At 33.5% G+C, this 23,684-nt stretch overlaps 3 protein-coding genes, 2 long non-coding RNA genes and 2 pseudogenes across 10 annotated transcripts; 2 read left to right on the top strand and 5 right to left on the bottom strand.

Moving 5' to 3' along the window:
• Positions 1–59: 59 nt before the first annotated feature.
• LOC106333149 lies at positions 60–1,026 on the bottom strand (annotated as a pseudogene).
• Positions 1,027–2,198: 1,172 nt separating this feature from the next.
• Positions 2,199–4,524, top strand: LOC106329274 (dr1-associated corepressor-like). The gene is made up of 6 exons (XM_013767903.1): positions 2,199–2,458; positions 3,019–3,091; positions 3,177–3,270; positions 3,572–3,706; positions 3,791–3,848; positions 3,933–4,524. Exons 1-6 carry the CDS (start codon positions 2,426–2,428, stop codon positions 4,401–4,403), a joined length of 864 nt encoding a protein of 287 aa, XP_013623357.1. The 5' UTR covers positions 2,199–2,425; the 3' UTR covers positions 4,404–4,524.
• Positions 4,525–5,147: 623 nt separating this feature from the next.
• LOC106329066 (endochitinase CH25-like) lies at positions 5,148–8,083 on the bottom strand. Its single transcript, XM_013767642.1, has 2 exons — positions 7,328–8,083; positions 5,148–5,817 (listed from the first exon to the last, which is right to left on the bottom strand). Exons 1-2 carry the CDS (start codon positions 7,968–7,970, stop codon positions 5,258–5,260), a joined length of 1,203 nt encoding a protein of 400 aa, XP_013623096.1. The 5' UTR covers positions 7,971–8,083; the 3' UTR covers positions 5,148–5,257.
• A 3,477-nt stretch (positions 8,084–11,560) lies between these two features.
• Positions 11,561–13,205, bottom strand: LOC106332295. Of its 6 annotated transcripts, none has more exons than XR_001268038.1 (7): positions 13,056–13,204; positions 12,833–12,994; positions 12,333–12,501; positions 12,137–12,214; positions 11,987–12,046; positions 11,785–11,938; positions 11,561–11,691 (listed from the first exon to the last, which is right to left on the bottom strand). It is a non-coding gene; the product is annotated as an uncharacterized LOC106332295 (long non-coding RNA). The 6 variants fall into 6 exon arrangements; XR_001268037.1 differs by having other exon boundaries at positions 11,987–12,012; positions 13,056–13,203; XR_001268036.1 differs by having other exon boundaries at positions 11,567–11,691; positions 11,785–11,866; positions 13,056–13,202.
• A 1,757-nt stretch (positions 13,206–14,962) lies between these two features.
• On the top strand, positions 14,963–15,584 carry LOC106334323. Its single transcript, XR_001268583.1, has 3 exons — positions 14,963–15,036; positions 15,136–15,206; positions 15,286–15,584. It is a non-coding gene; the product is annotated as an uncharacterized LOC106334323 (long non-coding RNA).
• Positions 15,585–17,218: 1,634 nt separating this feature from the next.
• On the bottom strand, positions 17,219–19,577 carry LOC106331955 (endochitinase CH25-like). The gene is made up of 2 exons (XM_013770397.1): positions 19,085–19,577; positions 17,219–17,857 (listed from the first exon to the last, which is right to left on the bottom strand). The coding sequence occupies exons 1-2, from the start codon at positions 19,545–19,547 to the stop codon at positions 17,298–17,300; spliced, it is 1,023 nt and encodes a 340-aa protein (XP_013625851.1). The 5' UTR covers positions 19,548–19,577; the 3' UTR covers positions 17,219–17,297.
• Positions 19,578–22,084: 2,507 nt separating this feature from the next.
• The window catches only part of LOC106333406, a 2,970-nt pseudogene continuing 1,370 nt past the window's right edge, over positions 22,085–23,684 (bottom strand).

Below are 23,684 nucleotides of genomic sequence, written 5' to 3' on the forward strand. Positions count from 1 at the left end.
TCAGGGATTAATGTATTACACGAATGAAAAACAGCTTTTTTCTCTCACAAACTAATAAAGAGGGATTCAAGAGTTTCAGTTTAGTAAACATTAATCTTGAAACTTTTTAAACTTCCCATAAACAAACTCAAAACACCAAGCTGAAAGCAAACATAAACATAGTTGTATCATACTATGGCCTTTGGGTTACTATGAATCAAGAAGAGTTTTTTTTATCTTCCTCACGAGTCACAACCTAACAAAAGAAAGATTCAAGAGATTCGCAACTTTCTTTTGTTTTCAACCTTCCCATATACGATGACAAACACCAAGCTGAAAGCAAACATACACATCCAGTGACGCCTGACGTACCTGTTCATGACTAAGGTCTTCAGCGCTCCAATCACTCATGCTTATCTCCGGATCTAGCCTCACTCCTGGACAACGCATACACACATCCACAATCTCCTCAAACGAACAACGCCTCATGCTACGGCCTCTATAATCTTGAGCATAGTTCCTCAAGTCCAAAAGCTCTCCGATCTGCAGCTCATGCCTAGATAGTCGCTAGCTTCCGCGCGTCTTGACTGTTCCGGACGCCGATGAATATCGTATCTGGATCCAGGAGGAAGATGCGGAGTTCGTCGGGGACATGGCCACAGTGAGATAGCTGGATTACGAGACATTCGTTACCCACGCCTAACTGGAGAGTGTCTGCTGAACTATCGACGTAGTATCGACGCGGCGGCGGAGGAGAATAGGAGTCGTCGTCGTCGCTGTTGTAACTTCCCGGTGAAGAATCTCCATAACAAAACAGTGTCCACTGAACGCCGACTCCAACGACGAGCGGGTGATGGGAGTACGTCAACGGAGCACAGTCGTAGGTGTGGACGTTGCTGATCCATTCGCAGATGACGGAGGCATCCGCCATTACGGTAACGGTTACCTCGTTTCCAAAGAAATCGATGGTGTGCACTTCGTGAGTGTTGTAAATCGCGACGGTTCTTATCGGCGGAGGAGCCATTGAGCTTTTATTTGTCTACTTGCTTTCTCTGAAGGAGGAGTAGGTTCAAAAAGAGGAGCTGAATCTTTTATTGTTACGTATACACGAAAACATTTTCACCGTTGATCTTTCTGGGAGCGTGTTTGTACAGTTATAATCGGACGGTTAGGAATTAAAAATGCATGTACTGTCACGTCGCGTCATTACAGTTATATTTTGTATTGTTTTATGCATTTATTTTTAAAAATTCGTTAACTTTACGTAATTTTATTTATTGAACTCAATTGTTTTGTTCTACAATTTTACATGTTACTTGTAATTTTAAAATTTATAACTTTACATATTTATCTATTCTCTTAAAATAGTAGTCTGTTATTTGGATCATTGTGATCTGACAATTTTTCTATTATTTTGAACATATTATTCCATATACTACGTGGACATTTATACGCGAATGATATGGTATAATTTGATAAAAGTTGTCATTTTTGCATGTATATTTTTGCATTCTAGATTGTATTTAATGTAAATTTAGAATATATTTTTGTCTGACACATTTAAACCGAATATTTTTTACTATGTTCTGCATATATTTTGTAGTACAGAGTTTTCTATTTTTAATTTTTATTTTTGAAAAAGGCTTAAGTTTTTATTTTTAGTTTCTCAAATGTATCATGGATTATGTGATGTAAAATAGATTTCCATCGTACGAAACCAAAAAAGAGTAACATGATTAACACAATAAATATGAGAATGTAGTGTATGGTTATTTTATTTCGTTTTGTAAACTAAATATTACATCTAAAATTTAGCAGGATTCCAAATTATAAAAAGTGATACTTTGGCTAAGATTCAGCGAAAAAGTTATAAAGAGATAAACAACGGAAGTTGAAGGATAACGGTAATTTCAGAGAGAACAATGAGATAAAGAGTGTTTTAAATAAATAGTAACATGGCAAAAAAAATCATATTTCATTGGTTGATTAATTTGTCAAGGTGGATATGCTCGGAGGTTATATTCCTTTTTTAATTTTGTTAATGATGGGCTTTTTATGCATAACCACTGTATTTTTCTTACATGGGCTTTTCATCTTTTGAATAAAAGTTGGATACCTACCAACAAAGATGCATTATCCATTTTATCCTCCAGCAAAAAAGAAATGGATGAATAATAATAAGCCTGTGACGAGAAGACTCTTACAGTCCAATACTACCTTGCCAGGTGTATGGTTAGATGTTTTCGGACAATCGGATTAGTCTCAGATCAATCTAACAGAATACTTGTGATCCACCGTTTATAACAAGGAAACCGCCGTCGCCGGATCTGGGAGTGTTGAGGTAATCCACGAAGGAGACGATTCAGATCTTAGAAAGGAGTTTCTGTACAAAAAATTGAAGGGTCGATTTTGCGGTTTTCTTCTCAATTCGACGGTTTGCAAAACGATGAGGAAGAAGCTCGATACTCGCTTCCCAGCTGTAAGTTTTCTCGTCTCGGAAACTGAAAGTCCAATTTCTCGAACATACTTTTTAGGACCGAGTTTCCAACACTCTTCTGTCTAAATCACGTGTTGTCCTAAGACGAATCTAGATTCAGTTTCATTTCTGGCGAATTGGTCTCTTATTAGCATATGACTTAGCAATCAATTTTTCCTTTCTTTTTTTAATTTTATTTTTGTGGTTGCTACGGCTCTAGGTTACGTATCGTCAAGATTCTGATGAATCTCTCGATTCAATAAAGAGTTTTAGGTGTCTTTGTGTTCAAAAATATGTCGTTTTTGGTGGATTGCATGAGGGTTTAGAGATACTGGATTATTGTCTCTGGTTAAAGCTAGAATATTATTATTATCTTTAATTAGTTTCTTAAGCTAAGATCTTGTGAATATTTTTGTTGGGATGAAAAAACCTCAGAAGTTAGTATATTGTTGATGATGGCTCTAATGTAGGATTATTAACGATATGGAATTATCCGTAATGTTAATATTGATGATTCATTTGCCGCTAAGATTTGTGCTTCTTTTGATGCGCAATTTTTTCAGGCTCGAATTAAAAAGATTATGCAAGCTGACGAGGATGTTGGCAAGATAGCTTTGGCTGTGCCTGTCTTAGTTTGTGAGTCATGCTTTTTATCGCAGACTTCAGTTGTGGATATTATTTATACCTTTTGGCTAAATTATTTTTGGTCTTATAATTACAGCGAAATCTCTGGAATTGTTCTTGCAAGACCTTTGTGATCGTACATATGAGATTACCCTTGAGAGAGGTGCCAAGACCGTTAGCTCATTGCACCTGTAAGCATTAGATTACTTAACCTTTATCTTTCACTTCCCTCTGCTTGTTAACATGTCCTAAAGAGCATGAAAGGGTTTTACTCAAATGCGTTTTATATTCTCGAGGTTTCAGATGTAACCGTTTATATTCAACTCATCGGCCCTATTTTGACTGCGCCCAACTCCGAGAGGATGTTGTTGATAGTTACATAACTTTATACCACTTATTTGGTATAAAGTTCGTTTTGCTCCTTTTTTCTTCATACTGTTTTTGGTGATACTACTGCATCCACGTTTATTGAAGGTGTTTTGTTGTTTACAGAAAAAATTGTGTGGAAAGATACAACGTGTTTGATTTTCTGAGAGAAGTTGTGAGCAAAGTCCCTGACTATGGTCATGCGCAAGGGCAGGGCCATGGTGATGTTACCATGGAGGATCGCAGCATCTCCAAGAGAAGGTTGGATCTCTTAGCTCCATGTGTATCTGGTTTTTTATTTAATAAGACAGTATCATGCTGATGCGTAATGGTTGATTAAATCAGGAAGCCCACCAGTGACGAAGTGAATGACAGCGACGAGGAATCCAAGAAAAGCAAAACAGTGAGCTCATGTTCTTCTTAGCTACTTCATTATTCATGGTAAGCACTCACATCCATTTTGTTGGCATTGTGCTAATCATTGCAGCAAGAGATGGGGAATGCTAAGCCCAGTGGCAGGGGTAGTAGAGGGAGAGGACGAGGAAGAGGACGTGGTGGACGAGCAGCCAGAGCAGCGGAAAGAGAGAATCTGAACAACCGTGAGATGGAACTTGAATCCTCCATGGTTGAACAGAAACCTCCTCAAGACAGTATTCAAATGCATGTGTCAGTGTCATCACCACAAGAGATTGAGAAGGAGGACGGCATTGCAGCATCAAACGAAGACACCAAGCAGCAACTCCAAACTCCAAAAGAAGGCATTGACATTGATCTCAACGCTGAATCTCTCAACCTAAACGAGACTAAACCGGCACCAGTCGCAGCCACTGACACAGCCACGGCCTCGGAGGAATATACTTGCTGGTCTATGGAGTTAGGCACAATAGATCCAGCACAGTTTGCAAGTTTGGGTAAGAGGATAGACGAGGACGAGGAAGATTATGACGAAGAAGTTTAAGGCAAAGCAGCACCAAGTAGGATTTAAATAGAGTAGTTTGTCTAGAAAATGCTTCTTCTTCACTGTTTCCATGTATTGTATTAAGAATCCTTATTTATTTATCCTGATATGTTATTTAAGATTTGCCTAAGAAGTTTATGTTAAAAGATCTTACAGCGTAAGCAAACACTCGAGGTTCAACCGGTGACCATGGAAACAAAAAGAACGAATAAAAAAAAATGTAAATGTAAAGAAATAAAATTGCAGGAATGAAAAAGAATGATTATTCCTTCTCAAATTTAACAAAGAATATAATACTTTTGTTCTTTATTTCTCTACAAAAAAAATTGGTAGGAAATGAAAAGAAAAATTTATTCTTTGTGAATGATGATATTTTTTAAAACCGTTAGGAAATGCATTATTCCTTGTTGTTCCCTGGTCACCATTAATACCCTCGATATATCTGGTTCGGGTTTGATTTAATTTGGTATAGCTTTTGGTTCAGATATAAATTTTTGTTTGTAAATTTTTGTATAGCTTCCTTAATGCCGTTCAAATATGCTTCCATGTCAATGGGCTTTCTTCTCGTAATGCATGAGAATGAGTAGCTATTGGAGTTTTATATTGGTTTAATTTGGTCTAAACCGGTTCTTGTAACCAAGTTTATACTACGATATGCTTAACACTCGAGATGAACGATGCATGGAGAAAGATAAATCAAGATTACTTCCAGGATTACTTATCAAACACGTTACTTAATAATAAGAGTATCATAAAAGGAGTTTTATTTAGTTTGATATTCTCTTATTGCATGGATACAACAAAGCTGCATTAACACTCATTATTATTATTATTATTATTTTTTACACTCCTTATTAGATAGCAGCGTCCAAGAAAACGTTACTACCTTCATTAAACGGCCTTTGATTGTCACAGTCAATATTACTTCCAGGATCAACACCAAACATGCCACAGTACCTCGTATAAAACGATATCCGATCTTGGACCTGTGCAACATTGCGACCAGCACACTCTAATCCACCGTTAATGATATTGGTAATCACTCCATAACCTGGTAATCTCCCCGCTGAAATATCGGCAGCCGACGGCTGCCACTGGTCGGTGATCACATCGTGGCAAGACGGTTTAGGAGCCTGAGGAGTCATCCAGAACCAAATGGCGGTTTTGAAAGAGATCACTGGGTCCTTGGACGCAACATCTGGGTTGTGTAGTAAGTCGAGTCCTAGGTCTCTCCCGCACGGTCCGTAATTGTAGTTCCAAGATAGCATGATCGGTCCTCTTCCGTAGTAAAATTGGCCAGGTACGCATGGCCACTCGAGGTTGCTGCTATCACAGTGGGGGTCGCTTTTGTCAATTTCGTCCTTGTAACAGTAGCCCCATGTATTTGCTCCGCCGGGTGCACCCGACCATCCACCTTCAACATGTTACCGTTGTTTTATATACTAGGTTAAGATTTGCGCCTTGGGCGAAATGAAAATTATATATATAAATTATTTTATGTACTATATGTTTTTAACATATTGTGAAATAATAAATATATATTGAATAATTAAAAAGTCAGTAATTATTACGTATATAATTAAATTAGTGCAAACATATAAATAAATTTTATTAATCCAAACAATAATTTTTCCTATTTGATATGATATATAATTAAATTTAAATGATATTAACATATATATATATATAAATAATATACTTTTAATATTAATATCTATTAAAGGATGTTTTCTACTCATATGACTTTTTGATCATTTGTATCTTTTATAGCAAAAAAATTTAAATTACTGATAACAAATTTTTTTTTATTATGGGATTAATAGTTTTAGTAATTATAAGAGATATTTGTTGGGAAAATTTTATGTTTACCACTTTCATAGTACCACTTATCATCTTTACCACACTAAAGGGACATTTTCAAAAATACATTCTTCATTAAGTGGCAAAAGACTATTATACATTTATTATTTATATATATAATAAATCACTATTTAAATAAAAATAAAAAAATAAAAAAAACTAAAAAAATCAATAAATTTTTTTTTTATGTTTTTCGAATTATACTTTTTCAAATTCGAACTTTTTTATAATTCTTTTTTCGAATTTTTTTCTTTTTTTTTTCAAAATTTATTTTTGAAAATCGAAATTATGTTTGAAATTATTTTTTTAAAGTTTTTTAAATTTTTTAAATTTTAAGTATTTATTTATATATTTATTAGAATCATAAATTTCACATTCCAAAAATCCTATCCCACTCTTCAACTCTAAAAACTCTAAGTTTAGATTAGTATATTAAAAATGAGGGTAAAAGTAGTTAGTGTAAACATGAAAAGTGGTACTATGAATGTGGTATTTGTGTCAATTTTCCATATTTGTTTCTAAAATATAACTTTAGAAATATATACGCGGTCGAATAAATATGATGCATCATTACGAGATATCATATTTACATATATGTCTTATAAGAGATATTTGTTTCTAAAATATAACTTTTATATTTTCTATGCATGAATTAATAATGGTAACTAGGTAACTCATAATTTTTTTTTTATAATTAATTATATCTATTGAATTACTATTGGTTAAAAGTTATTGAAAATTGTTAATCAATAATAGGATGTATATGTTTACAAATTTTTAATTTGTTTCTAATATGTGTATATAACTTTTATATAGATGAGTATTTTCTATTTTTTAAAAGTGGTACAGATCATTTTGAACATAAAAGAATCATAAAGGTCAAAATATTCTGTTTGCGTTTGGTGTTTGCGTTTGGCGCTTTTACAAACAAAAAAATTATATTAAAAATAGGGCTAAAAAATAAGAAATGTGTGTGTGCATTTCAAAACAAAATACTAGTATTTTCTTCTAAATTTTAATTCGAAACTTGTGTTTGAAAATCGAACCAAAGTAGTAATGATTACCGGTGGTTTCGTGGGAAGTCTGGCCGAAGAAGGCTGCTATCTCCTTCTTCCTCGTGGCAAGGTCTCCGGTGTTCCCAAAACTAGGGAAAGACTTAGCCGCGGTGATGAAGGCGTCGTAAGTGAAGAAACCAATAGCATAACAAGCATTGTCGTTCGTGTGATTAAGCATTTCATAAAACTGATCTCTTGAAATGATGCCAGAAAGATCCCCGCTGGGACCAGGAGGAGTGGGACCAGGAGGGGTAGGACTAGGAGGAGTGGGAGTAGGAGGAGTGGGAGTGGGAGCAGGAGGAGTGGGAGTGGGAGTGCACTGGCTTTGGCAACCATGCCCGCAGTAAGCTTCAGTGGTGCCGCACCATCCAGCCTCGCTACAGCATAGACCGTTGGGGCAGAGGGCTCCCGCGGGTATGGATTGACGACCACACTGCGGGGTTGGAGGAGGAGGATAGGGACCAGGATTGCACTGGCTTTGACAACCATGCCCGCAGTAAGCTTCGGTGGTGCCGCACCATCCAGCCTCGCTACAACATAGACCGTTGGGGCAGAGTGCTCCTGCGGGTTTGGATTGACGACCGCATTGCTCGCCGGAGGAAAATGATAAGAGAAGTGAGAAGAGGAGAAGGAGAAGTAGATAAGTCTTCATGTTTCTCTGAGCTGTATGATTGTTCTAAGAGGCAATAAGGGTATATATAGCAACATGCAATACACAATCAATCAGTGTTAAATCACATCGAATTTTCTAGGCTTGTTTTTATGTTTTCTGGACTTCTATTTTAATTTGTCACCACCGAGTTCATTTGGCACATTTATCTAATGGTCTATAGAATATTTCTACACGATAGCTGGACCACCCTCTCTCTAGCTCATGAGTCACTAGAGGGACCACCCTCTCTGACGGTCACGAATCACTGGCTATAAATTAATTCAATATCCCCAATAAGGTGGGTTCGCTTGATAGAATGGAAGATAAGCAGTGCTAGGTTTGTTTTTATGTTTACTATACTTAAATACTAATTGTTCTAAAATTTGCCACCACCAACTTCATTTCGCACATTTACCTCATTGTCTCTATAGAATTTGTCTAACACAATATATGATGGACCACCCTCTCTCTACCTCATGAGTCCAGGACCAGTCCTCGGACAAGCCTAATGAAACATTCGTTTCAAGTCTCCAAAATTTTCGAAAATTTTTATATATAGATAGGTTCCCGAATTTATAAAAAAAAAAAATTTAGGTTCCCAAACTTTTGAAATCTTTATTAAATGATTTTGAATCCTCAAACTCTCAGGACCGACCCTGTATGAGTCACTAGCTTGGACCACACTATCTCTAGGAGAGTCACTAGCTGCTGGACTACCTTCTCTGAATCATGAATCCCATACCCACAATAGGATTGGTTCGCTTGATACAATGGAAGATGAAGCTTATAAAGAAGAGATGGAAGAGAGAGATGGGCTTTTGAAGGAATTTTTTTTTTTGGCGAAAAAATATATTTTATGATTTTGGCGAAAATGTGTGTTTTATAATTTTGGTGGAAAACTATAAATTTTTGAAACTTTTTGAGAAACTATATCACAATTATCATGTTTGTCTAAATTTGAATATAATTTTTTATTAAAATAAAGGTAAAATTGTCATTTGTTATTTTGGACTCACCTAGATGAGTTGTTTGGATGAGTCTTATTTAAAACTAAAATCTTAAAATTTATCTGGATGGATCATTTGGATGATGCCTATTTTAACAACAAACATATTTGTTTTTTTAGAGCATTCTCAATAGATTTTAAAACTTTTAAATTTTGAGATTTTTAATCTTTTAACAGATTTTTAAACCTTCTAATTTTAAAGGTATGAATAGTAAAACCTCATATTTGAGATTCTATTATTATAATACTCAAAAATTTTAAATGCTATTTATTTTTAATTTAGTTTTTATGATTTAGTAACTTACATATAATTATATTAATATTATTTTTATATCATTTTAATTTTTTGAACAATGTATCACTTTAATCTTTATAATTATATTTTACCTAAATATTCAAATATATATTCACATATATATATATATTATTATTACTATATAAAATATATTATTATGTAAAGACAAAAACAAAAAAAAGTTAGACACAATGTTTTATCTTAAATTACTATATAGTACAATTACTTTTATACGTAACTTGCAAGAATCACGTGGTGATGGGAAATATAAGAATGTGAGGCGGCGTTTCAAAAAGAGAACAGCCATCGCCATTTTCTCATATAATATTCGTTCTTAAGTAAATTTCTAACAACTCATGAGTCATGACCATTTTCTCTTTTTATATATTACTAGAGATTTTTCCCGGGAGTAGCCCGGAGTTTTCTCCTATATTGTAATTTTATTTAGTTAATTATGGAGTTTGGATTTGACTAAAAATTTTATACTTAGACTAAATTATTAAAAAAATTGCAATTATTTGTATTGATTTTGTTGACTAAATTTTAAAATTATTAAAATTTATCTGTTTTTCTTTCAATATTAAAATACATATAAGTTGGTAACCAAACTGAATTAAAAAAAATTAGTTCAAATTAAACTATTCTTTTATCTTGTTTATTTGAATTTTGTGAAAATATGGTCAAAATTAGCATATAATTCGAATATTTTTTAACGTTAAAATCAACCAATATATATTTTAAAATTTTTATATTGATTATTTATTATTTGGTGATAAGAAAATCTATATGAATTTGTTATTAAGTGTTAAAGCAGTGAAGAAATGAAGAACAATTGAAATCTAAAAGTGATGTACATTAAAAGAATCCTTAAATTATGTCAAATACTTTTGTTTCCATGCAGCAAAACAAAATATTAAAAAAAATAAAATTATAATAATATTCTCTAAGAGCTATTTATTGAAAATTTATCATTTTATGTGTATTTGAACTATTGCATTTTATACTATATTATATTTTAAATTTTGTATAACTAATTTGCATTTTTTGTTATTTTGTTAGCAGTTTAGATTATCTTAATTGAAAAAGACATAATTATATCGGTAAATGAATGAATATGAAGAACACAATTCTCAAATAATGCATTTAAAACAATATTATAGATTAAGTTGCTAATGTGAAATCAATTTTTGAACATCTACAACCATTTTAATATTTTTGATTGTGTATCATTGAATCTATTAAATCAGATTTTAAGAATTTGTAAAGTAAAATGAATTAGAAATATGTAAAATATATTCTAAATTATATTAATATGATATTTAGTTATTTTTGTCATCATAAAGTATTTAGTACATTTTTTATATTTATTATTATTTTTAATTGTTAACTTATAATTGATTGTTTTTCTTATACTGGTATCATCTTTTCGTATAAAAGTGTGACATATCTGTTAGGACAAAATAGTAATTGGTTGATTAACTGTCGTTTCTTATCAAAGGTCTATTAATTATTTTTGGATATTTTTTGTTTATTAAAATAAAATGTTGCTTATATATTTTTTATCAATCGATATGTGATATTATTTAACTATAGTTGGATGTAGTAAGCATGATTTTGTGTGTTTTCCATTAAAATAGTTCATGATTTTAATGGTTATATTTTATGTTTGTCTGTGTTAGTTTTTTTAATTTTGGTGTTTTGTTACATAATGTTATATTTTATAGAGTTTATGAGTGAATGATGTTGAAATAATCTATAGATTGGTGTGCTATTCATTATTTTGTCTGTTGGCTGTGGTTATTTTAGGGAGTGTATGTTTTTGATAGATAATATGTATAAATAATTAATTTTCAACTTGGTTTTTAAGGAATTGATACAGCTATTAATCAGTTTTTCATATGTTGCTTATTTTAATTCTAACTATTTTTACCACTATTTTCAAATTTTTACATTGATTAAGTTTTTTATTTAATTCACAGATTTTTTTTTTTTGGTTTTAAATATATTTAAACTATGTTAATTTGTGGGGAACTAATTGTTGTTTTTGTTTAGTTTTGATTTTTTTCTGCAAAGACTCATAATGGATATATGATTTTATATATTTATTGTTCACTTTTATACATACATGGCTTTTAAGTTCATCATTGTAAAATAAAAAAAAATCAATTATGAGTTTAATTTTAATAATTGTAATATTAATAAATATAATACTTTAATTTTAACTTAATATCACAATAATATTTTATGAAATTTAATGGACTTTAAATAGTTTTTTGTTAGACAATAAGAAACAGCGTGTATAAGATTTCATAAACAACAGTTAGTATGGAATCTCTTACGCTGCTAGAAAACTCTGGCCGGTGAGACATTCATTGTCAAAATAGAAGTGTGTTCCAGAAGTAGTATCAGGAAAAGCCAACCTGCAATACTCAACCTGATCAATCATTTGTACCAAAACAGAGTTAATCAGTAATGAAGATAAACACAGTTAAGCTTGCAATAGTTTTACTCACAAGCCGTTTCTACTGCAGTGCTTCTAGTCCTTGAAAATTCTGAACTTTCAGAAGCGTTAAATAAGTCATCGCGTTAAATAAGCTGCGATAATAACCAAAAGAAGAATTTTGAAGATACGGGAAAGCCAAGAGAGAGATGGATACAGCATAAGTCCTTCATTGTTGCTTTGTAAAAAAGAGGACTGCGGGAGAGAGATGATACCTTTTCAACCTCTTCATTTGGCATATCTGCAATAAGAAGTCCAGCATCACCATAAAGCAGCTTAAAAAACATTCCAAAACATATGCAAAAACACATCAGACAACAGTTTAGACCAAGTATAATGCAACTTTAAGAAACATAGTACACAACCTTGAGGCTCTAAAGATGGCATGACGGATTTCATCAGAAGCAGAATGACCAAGACAACCTGCATCACTTTGTTTGAGCCTGAACCAATAAGAACCAAACTACAAATCAAAGACTTAATGTACATATGTTAATCTCAATTACATTCAAGCAACACCCATTTATTCATAGTTAAAAAATCAACAACAAAGAAACCGACCTTCCATTGTGTCTATATTGTTGTCTGAACTCCTTGAATTTGATATTTCTCATGTTTTCAAAAGAGAAAGCATATTCAGAACTATATTTCTTGACAGCCTCTCTGTTTCAATTAACAACACTCTCCTTGTGCTCCCTCCCTTCCTTTCTTTTTGTCTTCGACAAAGTAACTGCAATAACAACAAAAAGAAAAACTATACCTTTATAACCATTCATCAATTGATTCGACAATCTTAGCAAAGATTTATGCTTTATTGACGGCTTGGCGTCTACAGAAGAACAGACAGCTTCCAAGCTCAGTAATGAAGTGCTATCATTTTAAGAAACAGATCCATGGAAGAGAGAAGAATGAAAGAGTTCAGACAAGGCCTGTCTAGGCATGTATTCTAGGTTTCAAACAGATGAAATGAAAAGTGAAAGAAACAAAAGTAGACTACTTTTCTATGAATTGTAAAGTATAAAATCTTCATGAAATTGGAAGGTGGTCATGTGTTTGCTTACCGGAATTAATTTTCCATCAAGGAGAAGCATACATAAATTCACCGGATTTCTTCACATTCCAAGATTCCCGAATCTGAAGAGACACACTTCAATGGTGGATCTAGAACGAACGGCGAGTCACGTGTTTGCCGTAACTGAAGAGATGATTTTGAGCTGCCGCGGCTGAAAGAAAATCAACATTTTCACGCAAACAATCGAGATGCATATTGATGGAAAGACTTACCTTTGTGAATTTTGATGTCAATCGCACAGCTAGCCGCACAGCTAGCAATCCATCTGCTTTTACTGATAAAAATTAATTTGAGGTTGGTTTCATCAAAATAACGGAGGTTTTACCATAAAAGAAAAGGAAGTTTTACAAAAAAAAAAAACAGAGGTGAAAGAATCGGCAACGGAAATGGAGAAGTAGAAGAGACGAAACATATCAACAAATTAGCATCTCAAGTTTGGGCCTAACAGGCCACACGATAATTTTGGAACAGATAAAAAAAATCAGGTCCATCATTTTCATTTATGTCTGTGACGTGGTAAAAAGAAATGTTCTAATTGGTTAATTATTTTTTCTGACGTGGATAGTCTCACGAGGCTTTATATTCACCTTTTAGGATATGTTAGATTATGTGTAGTGTTCCTCTTTAATCCAATAGTTTTATTAACAATTTATAATATTTTTACATTAAAAATCTGCTTTTCGAAAATTATATTTTTGACTGATGCATTTCGAATCTTAAAAACAATTTATTAACAACTAAGCCAATTTTTTCAAAAAATAATACAAAAATGTGCACCATACTTAAAGTAAAACTGTAGATGTAAATTCATATAAAATAATTTAAAACGATGTAAATAGAACAGTATAATCATCAATGTAACAATTCTCATAATTTGTAACAGAATAATAACTTAGTTCTTAAATAAATATTTGATCTAAGGTGCAAGTGTTAATCGGAATGAATGTCTCATTTCTCGTTGAACAACGATGGCTCCTTTAAAACAAGGTTAGTATCAGATTCAACTTCAGTATGTACCGAGTTTTTTGCACTACACCTTCTCCATAAGCTTGAACTGCTGCTCTCTTCAACATTCGTGGGTGTCTGGTTCTTGCTCTCGACGTAATGAAGACAGACTGGGACAGCATCGTATACTCTCACAAAGTACCATTCTTTGCAATCCCTGATCTTGCCAGCGTCAAGAGAACCTCTTTGTTCGGATTTGAAATCGCAAGCTGCTCCATTGAAAACCAACACAATCATCACATAGGCTTTTCCAAAATTAGAAGAAGCAAGTTACTAAAAATGAAGGATGATGATTACCTGAATGTCCCTTGTTTTGTACTCCTCGTACAGTTCTTTCAAGGCTTCCACGGCGCTTGAGACTTCACTTCAATAGACATTATCCCTTGTTTTGTACTCCTCGTACCATTACAGGAATATGGTGCATGTTCCTCTTGAATTCATCATGTTCTGCATCAAGTTTGATCCGTTCAGATTCCCCAATAGAAAACATTCTATTCTATTGGCCATCACAAACCATCGAACAATGTCCCAAGAAAAGTTCCTTGACCCTGAGAGATCCATTTATTTATTTAATGAAGCCACGCAAGGGACGTCTCTTATGAGACAGCTGTCCAAACATGAGTGCTTCATCTTCCTTTCCGCCATCTCTACGCAGGTATTCGATTTTCCTCCATAGATTAGTATTTTTATGAGTCCAGTCGATTTTAGGTATTAAGGATTATTGGTCCTAGGAATCTGGGGTTGACAAGGAATCGGAAGGATCTGGTAATTAAGGAGCTTGGCTGTCGTGGAATGGTAATTTAAAAACATCGATCTCTGTTTTTTCGAATTGGATTCTATCTTCTTTGGAATCTGGATTTTATGTTCTTTATTTTATTTTATTGAAGATTGGGACTGAACGAATTGGACTTGATGCTGGTGACAGTCTTGGTGCTCTTGGTTTGAACCTCGAATCCACTTGGCCTGGTGTATTTGATGCTCTGTTTTCGAGTTTCTCCATGATTCTTGTGACAGTGGTTCGTCTGCGTTATTTGGTTTAAAGTCATTCTTAGTTAGTAAACAAAATTTATAGTGTAATCTTTGTATAAGATTGGCGATGATACTTTTATAATAGCGGCACTGATGGCTATGCGACACCCCAAAGCTACTGTTTTGTCTGGTGCACTTTCAGCTTTGTTTGTTTTGACTGTAAGTGCTTAGATTACTCTCATTGTTCTTTTTTTTTTATCCAAATCCAGTTTCTCATGTTTCTTATGAAGTAAAGGTTTGATCTTTTTGTTGGAACAGTATTGAGCGACCCGTTTACAAGGCAGGAGTACGACAAGAAAAGGATGCGTCATATCTTTGAGCACAATATGGTACATTATATTTGTTATTTCTTTTATTTGAGAGAGCTTTGAGTTTTAATAAAATCTTCATCTTTTGTTGTTGTTGCAGGAGCTTTTTGATCGGTACAAGGAGCTCATCTTTACTTGCAATGGCCTTGGGATGAAGAATTTTCTTTGGTGAATTGCAGAACTTTTAAGTTAGGTGATATGTATAGCCTTTGTATGTTGAGTTAGAGACATCAGCCTTTGTAGCAGGGTTCGAGTATTGATCATAGTCTGAGAGCAAGAGAAACCATCAATTAAGCATTAATCATGTTTTTAGGTTCTCTGCTTCCACAAGTTTTTCATTTCCTTGTTTTTTTTGTTCTTTGTTCTTTGGAAAGATTAGAAACTTGTGTTGAAATGTCAATCGTCTTCTTCCATAGATTCCTTAGTTTTATTGTGTCTTGTATTCTTTTTCTCACACGTCTTGTATTTTCATGTCAAGGACGTTGATGAAAGGGTTTTCTGGTGAGTAATTAAAAGTTTTAATCTTTCTGGTATATGATCAATTGTTTCTTCCAAGAAGTATGATATAAGTATGTTCTAATTTTACAGAAAGACCAGTGATGTATATGGCGGAGATATGTTGAGCGAGACTAAACCATTACAGATACAGGCTTCAGCCAAGAAAGACATTGCCTCCACCAAAGTTGCCAAGTGATCACATAACCAAGCTCTGTCGTGGGGATTGGATGATTAAAAGGTCGTCAAGTTCTAACCTAGTGCAGCATCAACGTCCATTACAAAAGGTTGTATTATCAGAAACTTGTATAAATGATATGGATAATGAAAGTGTATTCACAAGATCAAATGTTTCTTCTCAAATCTTCCTTCTCAAGTTCTTTCAATTTTTTTTGTAATAACTCTTACTTAAAAAACTTGCAATAGAGGACAAAAATTCAAGTGTCTCTTAACTAAAGTTTTTAAGACAAATTTATTATTAAACAATTGATTAAGAGACCCCAATGAGATCTAAGGATAAAGATGCTCTTATGTCACCTAATTAAGATACGTTGCTTCTGGTAATTGGCTTTTTTCTTTTTCTTTAATCCCTAATTAAACTAAAACCTCCTCATAAGATCTCTCGATAAAGATGCTCTAAGACCCTTGAAACCATTTCTTGTATACAGACTTTTGAAGTAACCTTTTAAATCTCCTCTAAACTCAGATGATTCTGATCTTCAAGTGCCAAAAGCAATGTGACAGGTCCTCTACGTCTTGTATTTATCCATTAGTATTTCTTAAAAAGGCTTCTTAGACCATGATTAACCCGGGGTTCTTAGAGTGGAGTTCTTAGCGGAAGTTAAGTAACTGTTTCTTAACTTTTAACTAAAAAAGATAAGAACCGGTTCTTAAAGTCCTTATTTAAGAACTAGTTCTTAGTTTTTTTAGTTAAAAGTTAAGAAACAGTTTCTTAACATCCGCTAAGAACTTCATTCTAAGAACCCCGGGTTAATGATGCTCTTAGTCTGTAAAAATCAACTTAACTTTTAAACAGCACTGGTTTCAGTGACAAAAAAACATTGGTTTATGATCATACGGCCAGTTAGGTTAACAAAACAATATGGGACCAACAAATTTGAAACATTTTAGAGAAGGAACATTTAAATACCATATTTCTTAATTAGGTTGAAACAAATACCATATTTCGTACTATTAAGCAAATATTTCTATTATTAGACTAAGAAACAAAATAAGCCTTTTACCTTTGATTTTTGATGAGGTTGGAGATCAAATGAGTTGATTTTTAAAATTGACTTGTTGCGAGGGATAATACGTACTTAGTTCCTTGTTTTGACGTGGTTGATGAAGATTGAATGGATCTTTGGAGAGACACTTGTGCTAGTATAGTGTTGATTTTACTACTATTCGCAGCTATGAGTTGTATGTTATAGAAAATTAAATTTTTAATTATTGAAGTTTTAGTGACATATGTTCACGATTTTCTACTAATCGATTTGATCAGTCATGGGCAGTAAAACAAATGTCGGAGCCATATGTAAATAAAAGGAGTTTTATTTAGTTTGATATTCTCTTATTGCTTGGATACAACAAAGCTGCATTATTAACACTCCTTAATTAAATAGCAGCATCCAAGAAAACGTTACTACCTTCACTAAACGGCCTTTGTTTGTCACAGTCAACATTACTTCCCGGATCAACACCAAACATGCCACAATACCTTGTATAAAACGATATCCGATCTTGGACCTGTGCGACATTGCGACCAGCACACTCTAATCCACCGTTAATGATATTGGTAATCACTCCATAACCTGGTAATCTCCCCGCTGAAATATCGGCAGCCGACGGCTGCCACTGGTCGGTGATCACATCGTGGCAAGACGGTTTAGGAGCCTGAGGAGTCATCCAGAACCAAATTGCAGTTTCGAAAGCTATCACTGGGTCGCTGGACGCAATAGCTGGCCTGCGTAGTAAGTCGAGTCCTAGGTCTCTCCCGCACTGTCCATAATTGTAGTTCCAAGACAGCATCATTGGTCCTCTTCCGTAGTAAAATTGGCCTGGTGCGCATGGCCACTCGAGGTTGTTGCTATCACAGTAGGGGTTACTTTTGCCAATTTCGTCCTTGAAACAGTAGCCCCATGTATTTGCTCCGTCTGGTGCATCCGCCCACCCACCTTCAACATGTTACTTATATATTATAGTCACAACTTTTCAATATGTTAAGCTTTTATCGAAAATACCCTGTGATCTCCTATACATTATTTGAGAAGTGATTTTGCCATATGTATTCTTTACAATCACTTTCATAAAAAAAAAATATGACAAGGCTACTAAAATTGATGACATGACTTAGTGTTGATTTATATTTTTGGTAAACTTTTTAGAATATGGAAACAAATCATACATATCATTAGAATATATTCAAATAAAAAATTACAAATTTCGAAATATTATTTTATTTTCTCTTTATAATTATACAATTTTTATTAATAAAGCTTTCAAAAAAAATTACAATTTTTTTCTAAAAATATAATTTTATCGTAAAATAATTAGTTTCTTATATATCTACAAATTTTATAAATATTGTTTAGTTTTGATTTTTGATAATTATACAATTTTTTTATCAATTTTTCGTTAATTTTATACAAATTGATTTAACATATATTTAACCAAAATAAATAGAAAGAAAAATCTACCTAAGATTATAATTTTAAATATATATACATATATATTCTTAAATATAATTTTAAGTAAATAAAATTATTTTTATCTTAATTTTATGTTTAATTAAATAAGATGTATATTAAAATATTGGTAAAAATAATAAAATCTAAAAATATTAATAAAAAATATTTTTAAATATAATTTAATTTAAAAAAAACATTTATCGCATATGGTGCATGAAAACACCTAGTAAACATTAAAATACATTCTTAGTCATTTTTATTTTTAATTAGTGATATTTTAGAAATGTTCCTTTTGTATGTTATTTTTATCGTGAAATTCCTTCATACATTTTCCTCGTATATCATTTATTAAACAGATTAAAATAATTAAAAGTGAGTTTTCTTTTGAAATTGGGATAGGATGCGACGAAAGTTTCTAAATGTTTTGTTTGGTTGTGCCCGTTACGTACGTCAGTATATAATTTTTATATAAATTTGAAATTTTCTAATAAAATGGCTATATTATTTTGAACAAAAACATTTTGTTTGCGTTTGGTGTTTGGTGTTTGTGTTTTTTTTTTTTTTTCGGTTTATCAAAACAAATTATTTTATATCAAAAAATGTGTGTTTGTATTTAATAAACAAATTAATAATATTTTTAGTTGTTTTTCAACTAATTTTAAAACTTGTGTTGAAAAAAAAATAACATCGAAACCGAAGTATAGTGATCGTTACCAGTGGTTTCGTGGGAAGTCTGGCCGAAGAAGGCTGCGATCTCCTTCTTCCTTGTGGCAAGGTCTCCGGTGTTCCCAAAACTAGGGAAAAACTTAGCGGCGGTGATGAAGGCATCGTAAGTGAAGAACCCTCTAGCAGGACAAGCATTATCGTTCATGTGCTTAAGCATTTTATAGAACTGATCTCTTGAAATGATGCCCGAAAGATCCCCGCTGGGACCAGGTGGAGTGGGCCTAGGAGGGGTGGGACTAGGAGGATTGGGAGTAGGAGGAGTGGGAGTGGGAGTGCACTGGCTTTGGCAACCACGCCCACAGTAAGCTTCGGTGGTGCCGCACCATCCGTACTGGCTGCAGCATAGACCGTTGGGGCAGAGTGCTCCTTGGGCTTGACGACCGCATTGCTGGCCGGAGGAAAATGAAAAGAGAAGTGAGAAGATGAGAAAGAGAAGCAGATAAGTCTTCATTTTTCTCTGAGTTTTATGGTTGTTCTTAGAGGCAAGTGGGGGTATATATAGCAATATGCAGTATACAATCACTTAGTGTTAAATGCCATATTATTTTCTAATACATCATCATGTGTAGAAGAAAAAGAGTGTTAGCTAGATTTGTTTTTATGTTTAGTAAACGTACTTAAATTTGCCACCACCAAGTTCATTTGGCACATTTATCTCATGGTCTATAGAGTTTGTCATGAACCACCCTCTCTCTAGCTCATGAGTCACTAGATGGACCACCCTCTCTGAAGCACATGATATCACTGGTTACCACAAACCACTTCACATATCCTTAATAAGGTGGGTTCGCTTGATATAATGGAAGATAAGCAGTACTATGTTTGTTTCTATGTTTACTATACTTTATCTAATTATTCTAAAATTTGTCACCATCAACTTAATTTTTCACATTTACCTCATGGTCTATAGATTCTGCCTACACAATAGCTGGACCACCCTCTCTCTAGCTCATGAGTCACTAGCTGGACCACACTCTCTGGACCTCATGAGTCACTGACTGTACAACCCTAATTAAGGCTCATGAATCACATCCCCCAGCCGACAAAAAAGAGAAAGAATCACATCCCCCAATATGATGGGTTCCCTTGATACAACGGAAGATGAAGCATTGAAGCTTATGAAGAGACGAAAGATGAGAGAGCAAGCAAAGTGTTCGGCTTAAAGGATAATCAAATAAAACCTGATTGGTTAAAATAGATTACATGCTTAAAATTAAACCATAACTCCTACTATATTGAACCTAATATAATACATTCAGGGCCTTGGCTCTCTGCCGGGAGTACATTTGCACATGGCACATTTCAATTTTTCTAAATTTTAAGCTTAGATTAGGACCCGAAATTTCTCAAATTTATTTTTTCTTTACATAAAAGTGCTCCAATTTTTTTTCTTTTCTTTAAAGAAAAATGCCCTAATATTTCTCGGATTAACATTGAGACGGACCTGAATACACACAATAACGTGTGTTTTTTTTTGACGAAACACAATAACATATATTTTTACTCTTCAATATATATACTGCAACGATGTTTTAAAATTTATTCTATAATGTAAAGTTTACCATGAACGCAGCATAAGACATCATTTAGTTAGTACGCGTTAAATTGTTTTTTATAACTTTACACCTCAAATTGTTAACAAGGTAACATTTTTTTCTTGACATCAACAAGGTAACAGTTAATATCAGGGCGTGTAACAAACAAATAAAAACCACAAAAAGTTGATGAAATGTTAAATCTTAAATTACTATGTATGCATGGCTTTGTTTTATGCAAAGATAAGTCGTAAGACACCAAGAAACAACTTCAAACTCCAAAAGAAGGCATTGACATTGATCTCAACGCTGAATCTCTCGACCTAAACGAGACCAAACCGGCACCAGTCGCGGCCACTGACACAGCCGCGGCCTCGGAGGAATATACGTGCTGGTCTATGGAGTTAGGCACAATAGATCCAGCACAGTTTGCAAGTTTGGGTAAGAGGATAGACGAGGACGAGGAAGATTACGACGAAGAAGGTTAAGGCAAAGCAGCACCAAGTAGGACATAAATAGAGTAGCAGCATTTAGCGGGTTGTCTAGAAAATGCTTCTTCTGTGATAAGAATCTCCTTCCTGTTTCCATATTGTATGAATCGAAGATTGTACGCCCTTTAAAAATTCTTAATTTATCTATCCTTATGTGCTATTCATCAGAAGTTCAAATATCTTACAAAGTTACATAAACAGAGTAGAAGGACTACTCATGGTGTTGCTCCATGTGGTTGAAACAAAGAACACCTTCATGGTTCTTGTGGTAGTATAGTTTCCTTGATACCAATTTTCAAAAAATCGTCGGAGGGTATAACTAGGCTCTGTAGAGGACTAGCGCCTAGACAAATTATTTAGGGCCTAGACGGACTATGCGTTAATGAATTATTGATTTATTTTATAATACATTTATATAAAATATTTTAGTTTTTAGGTTTGAATATAAAATTATTTTGTGAATTATCAAAAATTAGATATACAAAATAAAAGAAATTAGATAAATTTGTGAATTCTTACTAATATTATTATTTAATTTAACAGAGTGAACTCATTTAAATCGACTTAAACCTATTTAGAACGGCTTAAACCGATTTAAAATGGTTTAAACCGATTTGAGTCTTATAAATTGGATTTTTTAAAATCGTTTCGGTTAGAGGAGATTTCCGCCTAGATGGGAGCTGCCGCCTAGACCGATTTTAGAACCTTGCTTAGATACTATTCAAATATACTTCCATGTCAATTGACTTTTTTTTTGTCTAAATATTAAATTTTATACCAAATTTTGGTCTAAATGTTAATTTTTGTTTTGGAGTGTCAATTGACCGAATTTTATACCAACGTTCTTCCATGTCAATTGACCGATTTTTTGTTTTTGGTCTAAATGTTAAATTATTAGAACCTTGTTAAATTTTATGCTTCCATGTCAATTGACTTCGTCCTGTAATTTATAATATAGGGTGGCTACTGGAGGTTTAGATTGGTTTAATTTGGTCTCAACCGGTTATTGTAACCAAGTATACACACTACGTAAGCTTACCACTCGAGAAGAAAGATGCATGGAGGAAAAAAAGAGAAGATTACTTATAAAACACGATACTTATTAAAAAGGAGTTTTATTTAGTTTGATATCGTCTCATTGCTTGGATACAACAAAGCTGCATTAACACTCCTTAATTAAATAGCAGCGTCCAAGAAAACGTTACTACCTTCATTAAACGGCCTTTGTTTGTCACAGTCAAGGTTACTTCCAGGATCAACTCCAAATATCTTATCACCACAATACCTTGTATAAAACGAGATCCGATCTTTTACCTGTGGGACATTGCGACCACTACACTCCAATCCACCGTTAATGATATTCGTAATCAATCCATAACCTGGTAATCTCCCCGCTGCAATGTCGGCGGCCGACGGCTGCCACTGGCCGGTGATCACGTCGTGGCACGACGGTTTAGGAGCCTGAGGAGTCATCCAGAACCAAATCGCGGTTTTGAAAGCGATCACTGGGTCGCTGGATGCAAGAGCTGGGTTGTCTAACAAGTCGAGTCCCAGGTCTCTACCGCACGGTCCGTAATTGTAGTTCCAAGATAGCATGATCGGTCCTCTTCCGTAGTAAGATTGGCCAGTTGAGCATGGCCACTCGAGGTTGTTGCTATCACAGTGTTGTTCGTTTTTGTCAATTTCTTCCTTGAAACAGTAGCCCCATGTATTTGCTCCGTCCGGTGCAGTCGGCCACCCACCTTCAACATGTTACCGTTATTTTCATTAATATGTATATATATATATATACCACCGGTTTCTAAAAGATAAATATTTTATAAGATATGTTTATATTTAAAAGATATTTTTATATATATTTGTAATAATTGTAACTCGGCAACTCGTAACTTTTTAAAAAATAATTATATTTATTGAATTACTATTAGTTAAAACTTAAAAGTGATTGCAAATAGTTAGTCAATGTATTTATTCTCAATTTTAATTTTTTTTAATATATATATATATATATATATAACTTTATATAGATCTAAAACTAGAGTATTTTCTATTTCTAAAAGGTGGTCAGATCAATAAAGAATCACAAAGGTCAAAATATTCTGTTTGCGTTTGGTGTTTGTTTTTGCGCTTTTACAAAATGGTAACTATGTCCCTTCAGACTAATTTATACTATTTTATGTCTTATTAGACTAATTTTTTCCAAAATGGCAGTAATGCCCTTAAAATTGTAATTTTTTTAAAAAGATATATATTGAGTTCGACAAGGGGGATCGATCGATCCCACTTTACAAGTTATAGTGGATCGATCGATCACGATCATTATTCAGAACAAAAAAAAACGCGAAATATATACTGATCGATCTGGTCCATTTCACTCGATCGGCGAAGGTCGATTTACACAGATCGACCGATCTGTAAGAATAGATCAATCGATCCCGTGCCGAGGAAAGAATCTCAAATCGATTTTTTTTTGTTTTGTATGATTATATCCGAATTGATTCCCACTTGATTTGAAACCAAGCATGATTTCAACTCTTTAAACTCGATTTCTCTGGGATGAAA

Source organism: Brassica oleracea, chromosome C3 (genome assembly GCF_000695525.1).
Source record: "Brassica oleracea var. oleracea cultivar TO1000 chromosome C3, BOL, whole genome shotgun sequence".
Taxonomy (NCBI): domain Eukaryota; kingdom Viridiplantae; phylum Streptophyta; class Magnoliopsida; order Brassicales; family Brassicaceae; genus Brassica; species Brassica oleracea.

Excerpts from the sequence above, each read along its gene's own strand:
- LOC106329274 (XM_013767903.1), top strand. The coding sequence starts at position 2,426 with ATGAGGAAGAAGCTCGATACTCGCTTCCCAGCT. Across the intron at positions 3,271-3,571 it reads ACCGTTAGCTCATTGCACCT|AAAAAATTGTGTGGAAAGAT; the intron begins GTAAGCATTAGA and ends TGTTGTTTACAG. Across the intron at positions 3,707-3,790 it reads CGCAGCATCTCCAAGAGAAG|GAAGCCCACCAGTGACGAAG; the intron begins GTTGGATCTCTT and ends TGATTAAATCAG.
- LOC106329066 (XM_013767642.1), bottom strand. The coding sequence starts at position 7,970 with ATGAAGACTTATCTACTTCTCCTTCTCCTCTTCTCACTTCTCTTATCA. Across the intron at positions 5,818-7,327 it reads GACTTCCCACGAAACCACCG|GTGGATGGTCGGGTGCACCC; the intron begins GTAATCATTACT and ends AACATGTTGAAG.
- LOC106331955 (XM_013770397.1), bottom strand. The coding sequence starts at position 19,547 with ATGAAGACTTATCTGCTTCTCTTTCTCATCTTCTCACTTCTCTTTTCA. Across the intron at positions 17,858-19,084 it reads GACTTCCCACGAAACCACTG|GTGGGTGGGCGGATGCACCA; the intron begins GTAACGATCACT and ends AACATGTTGAAG.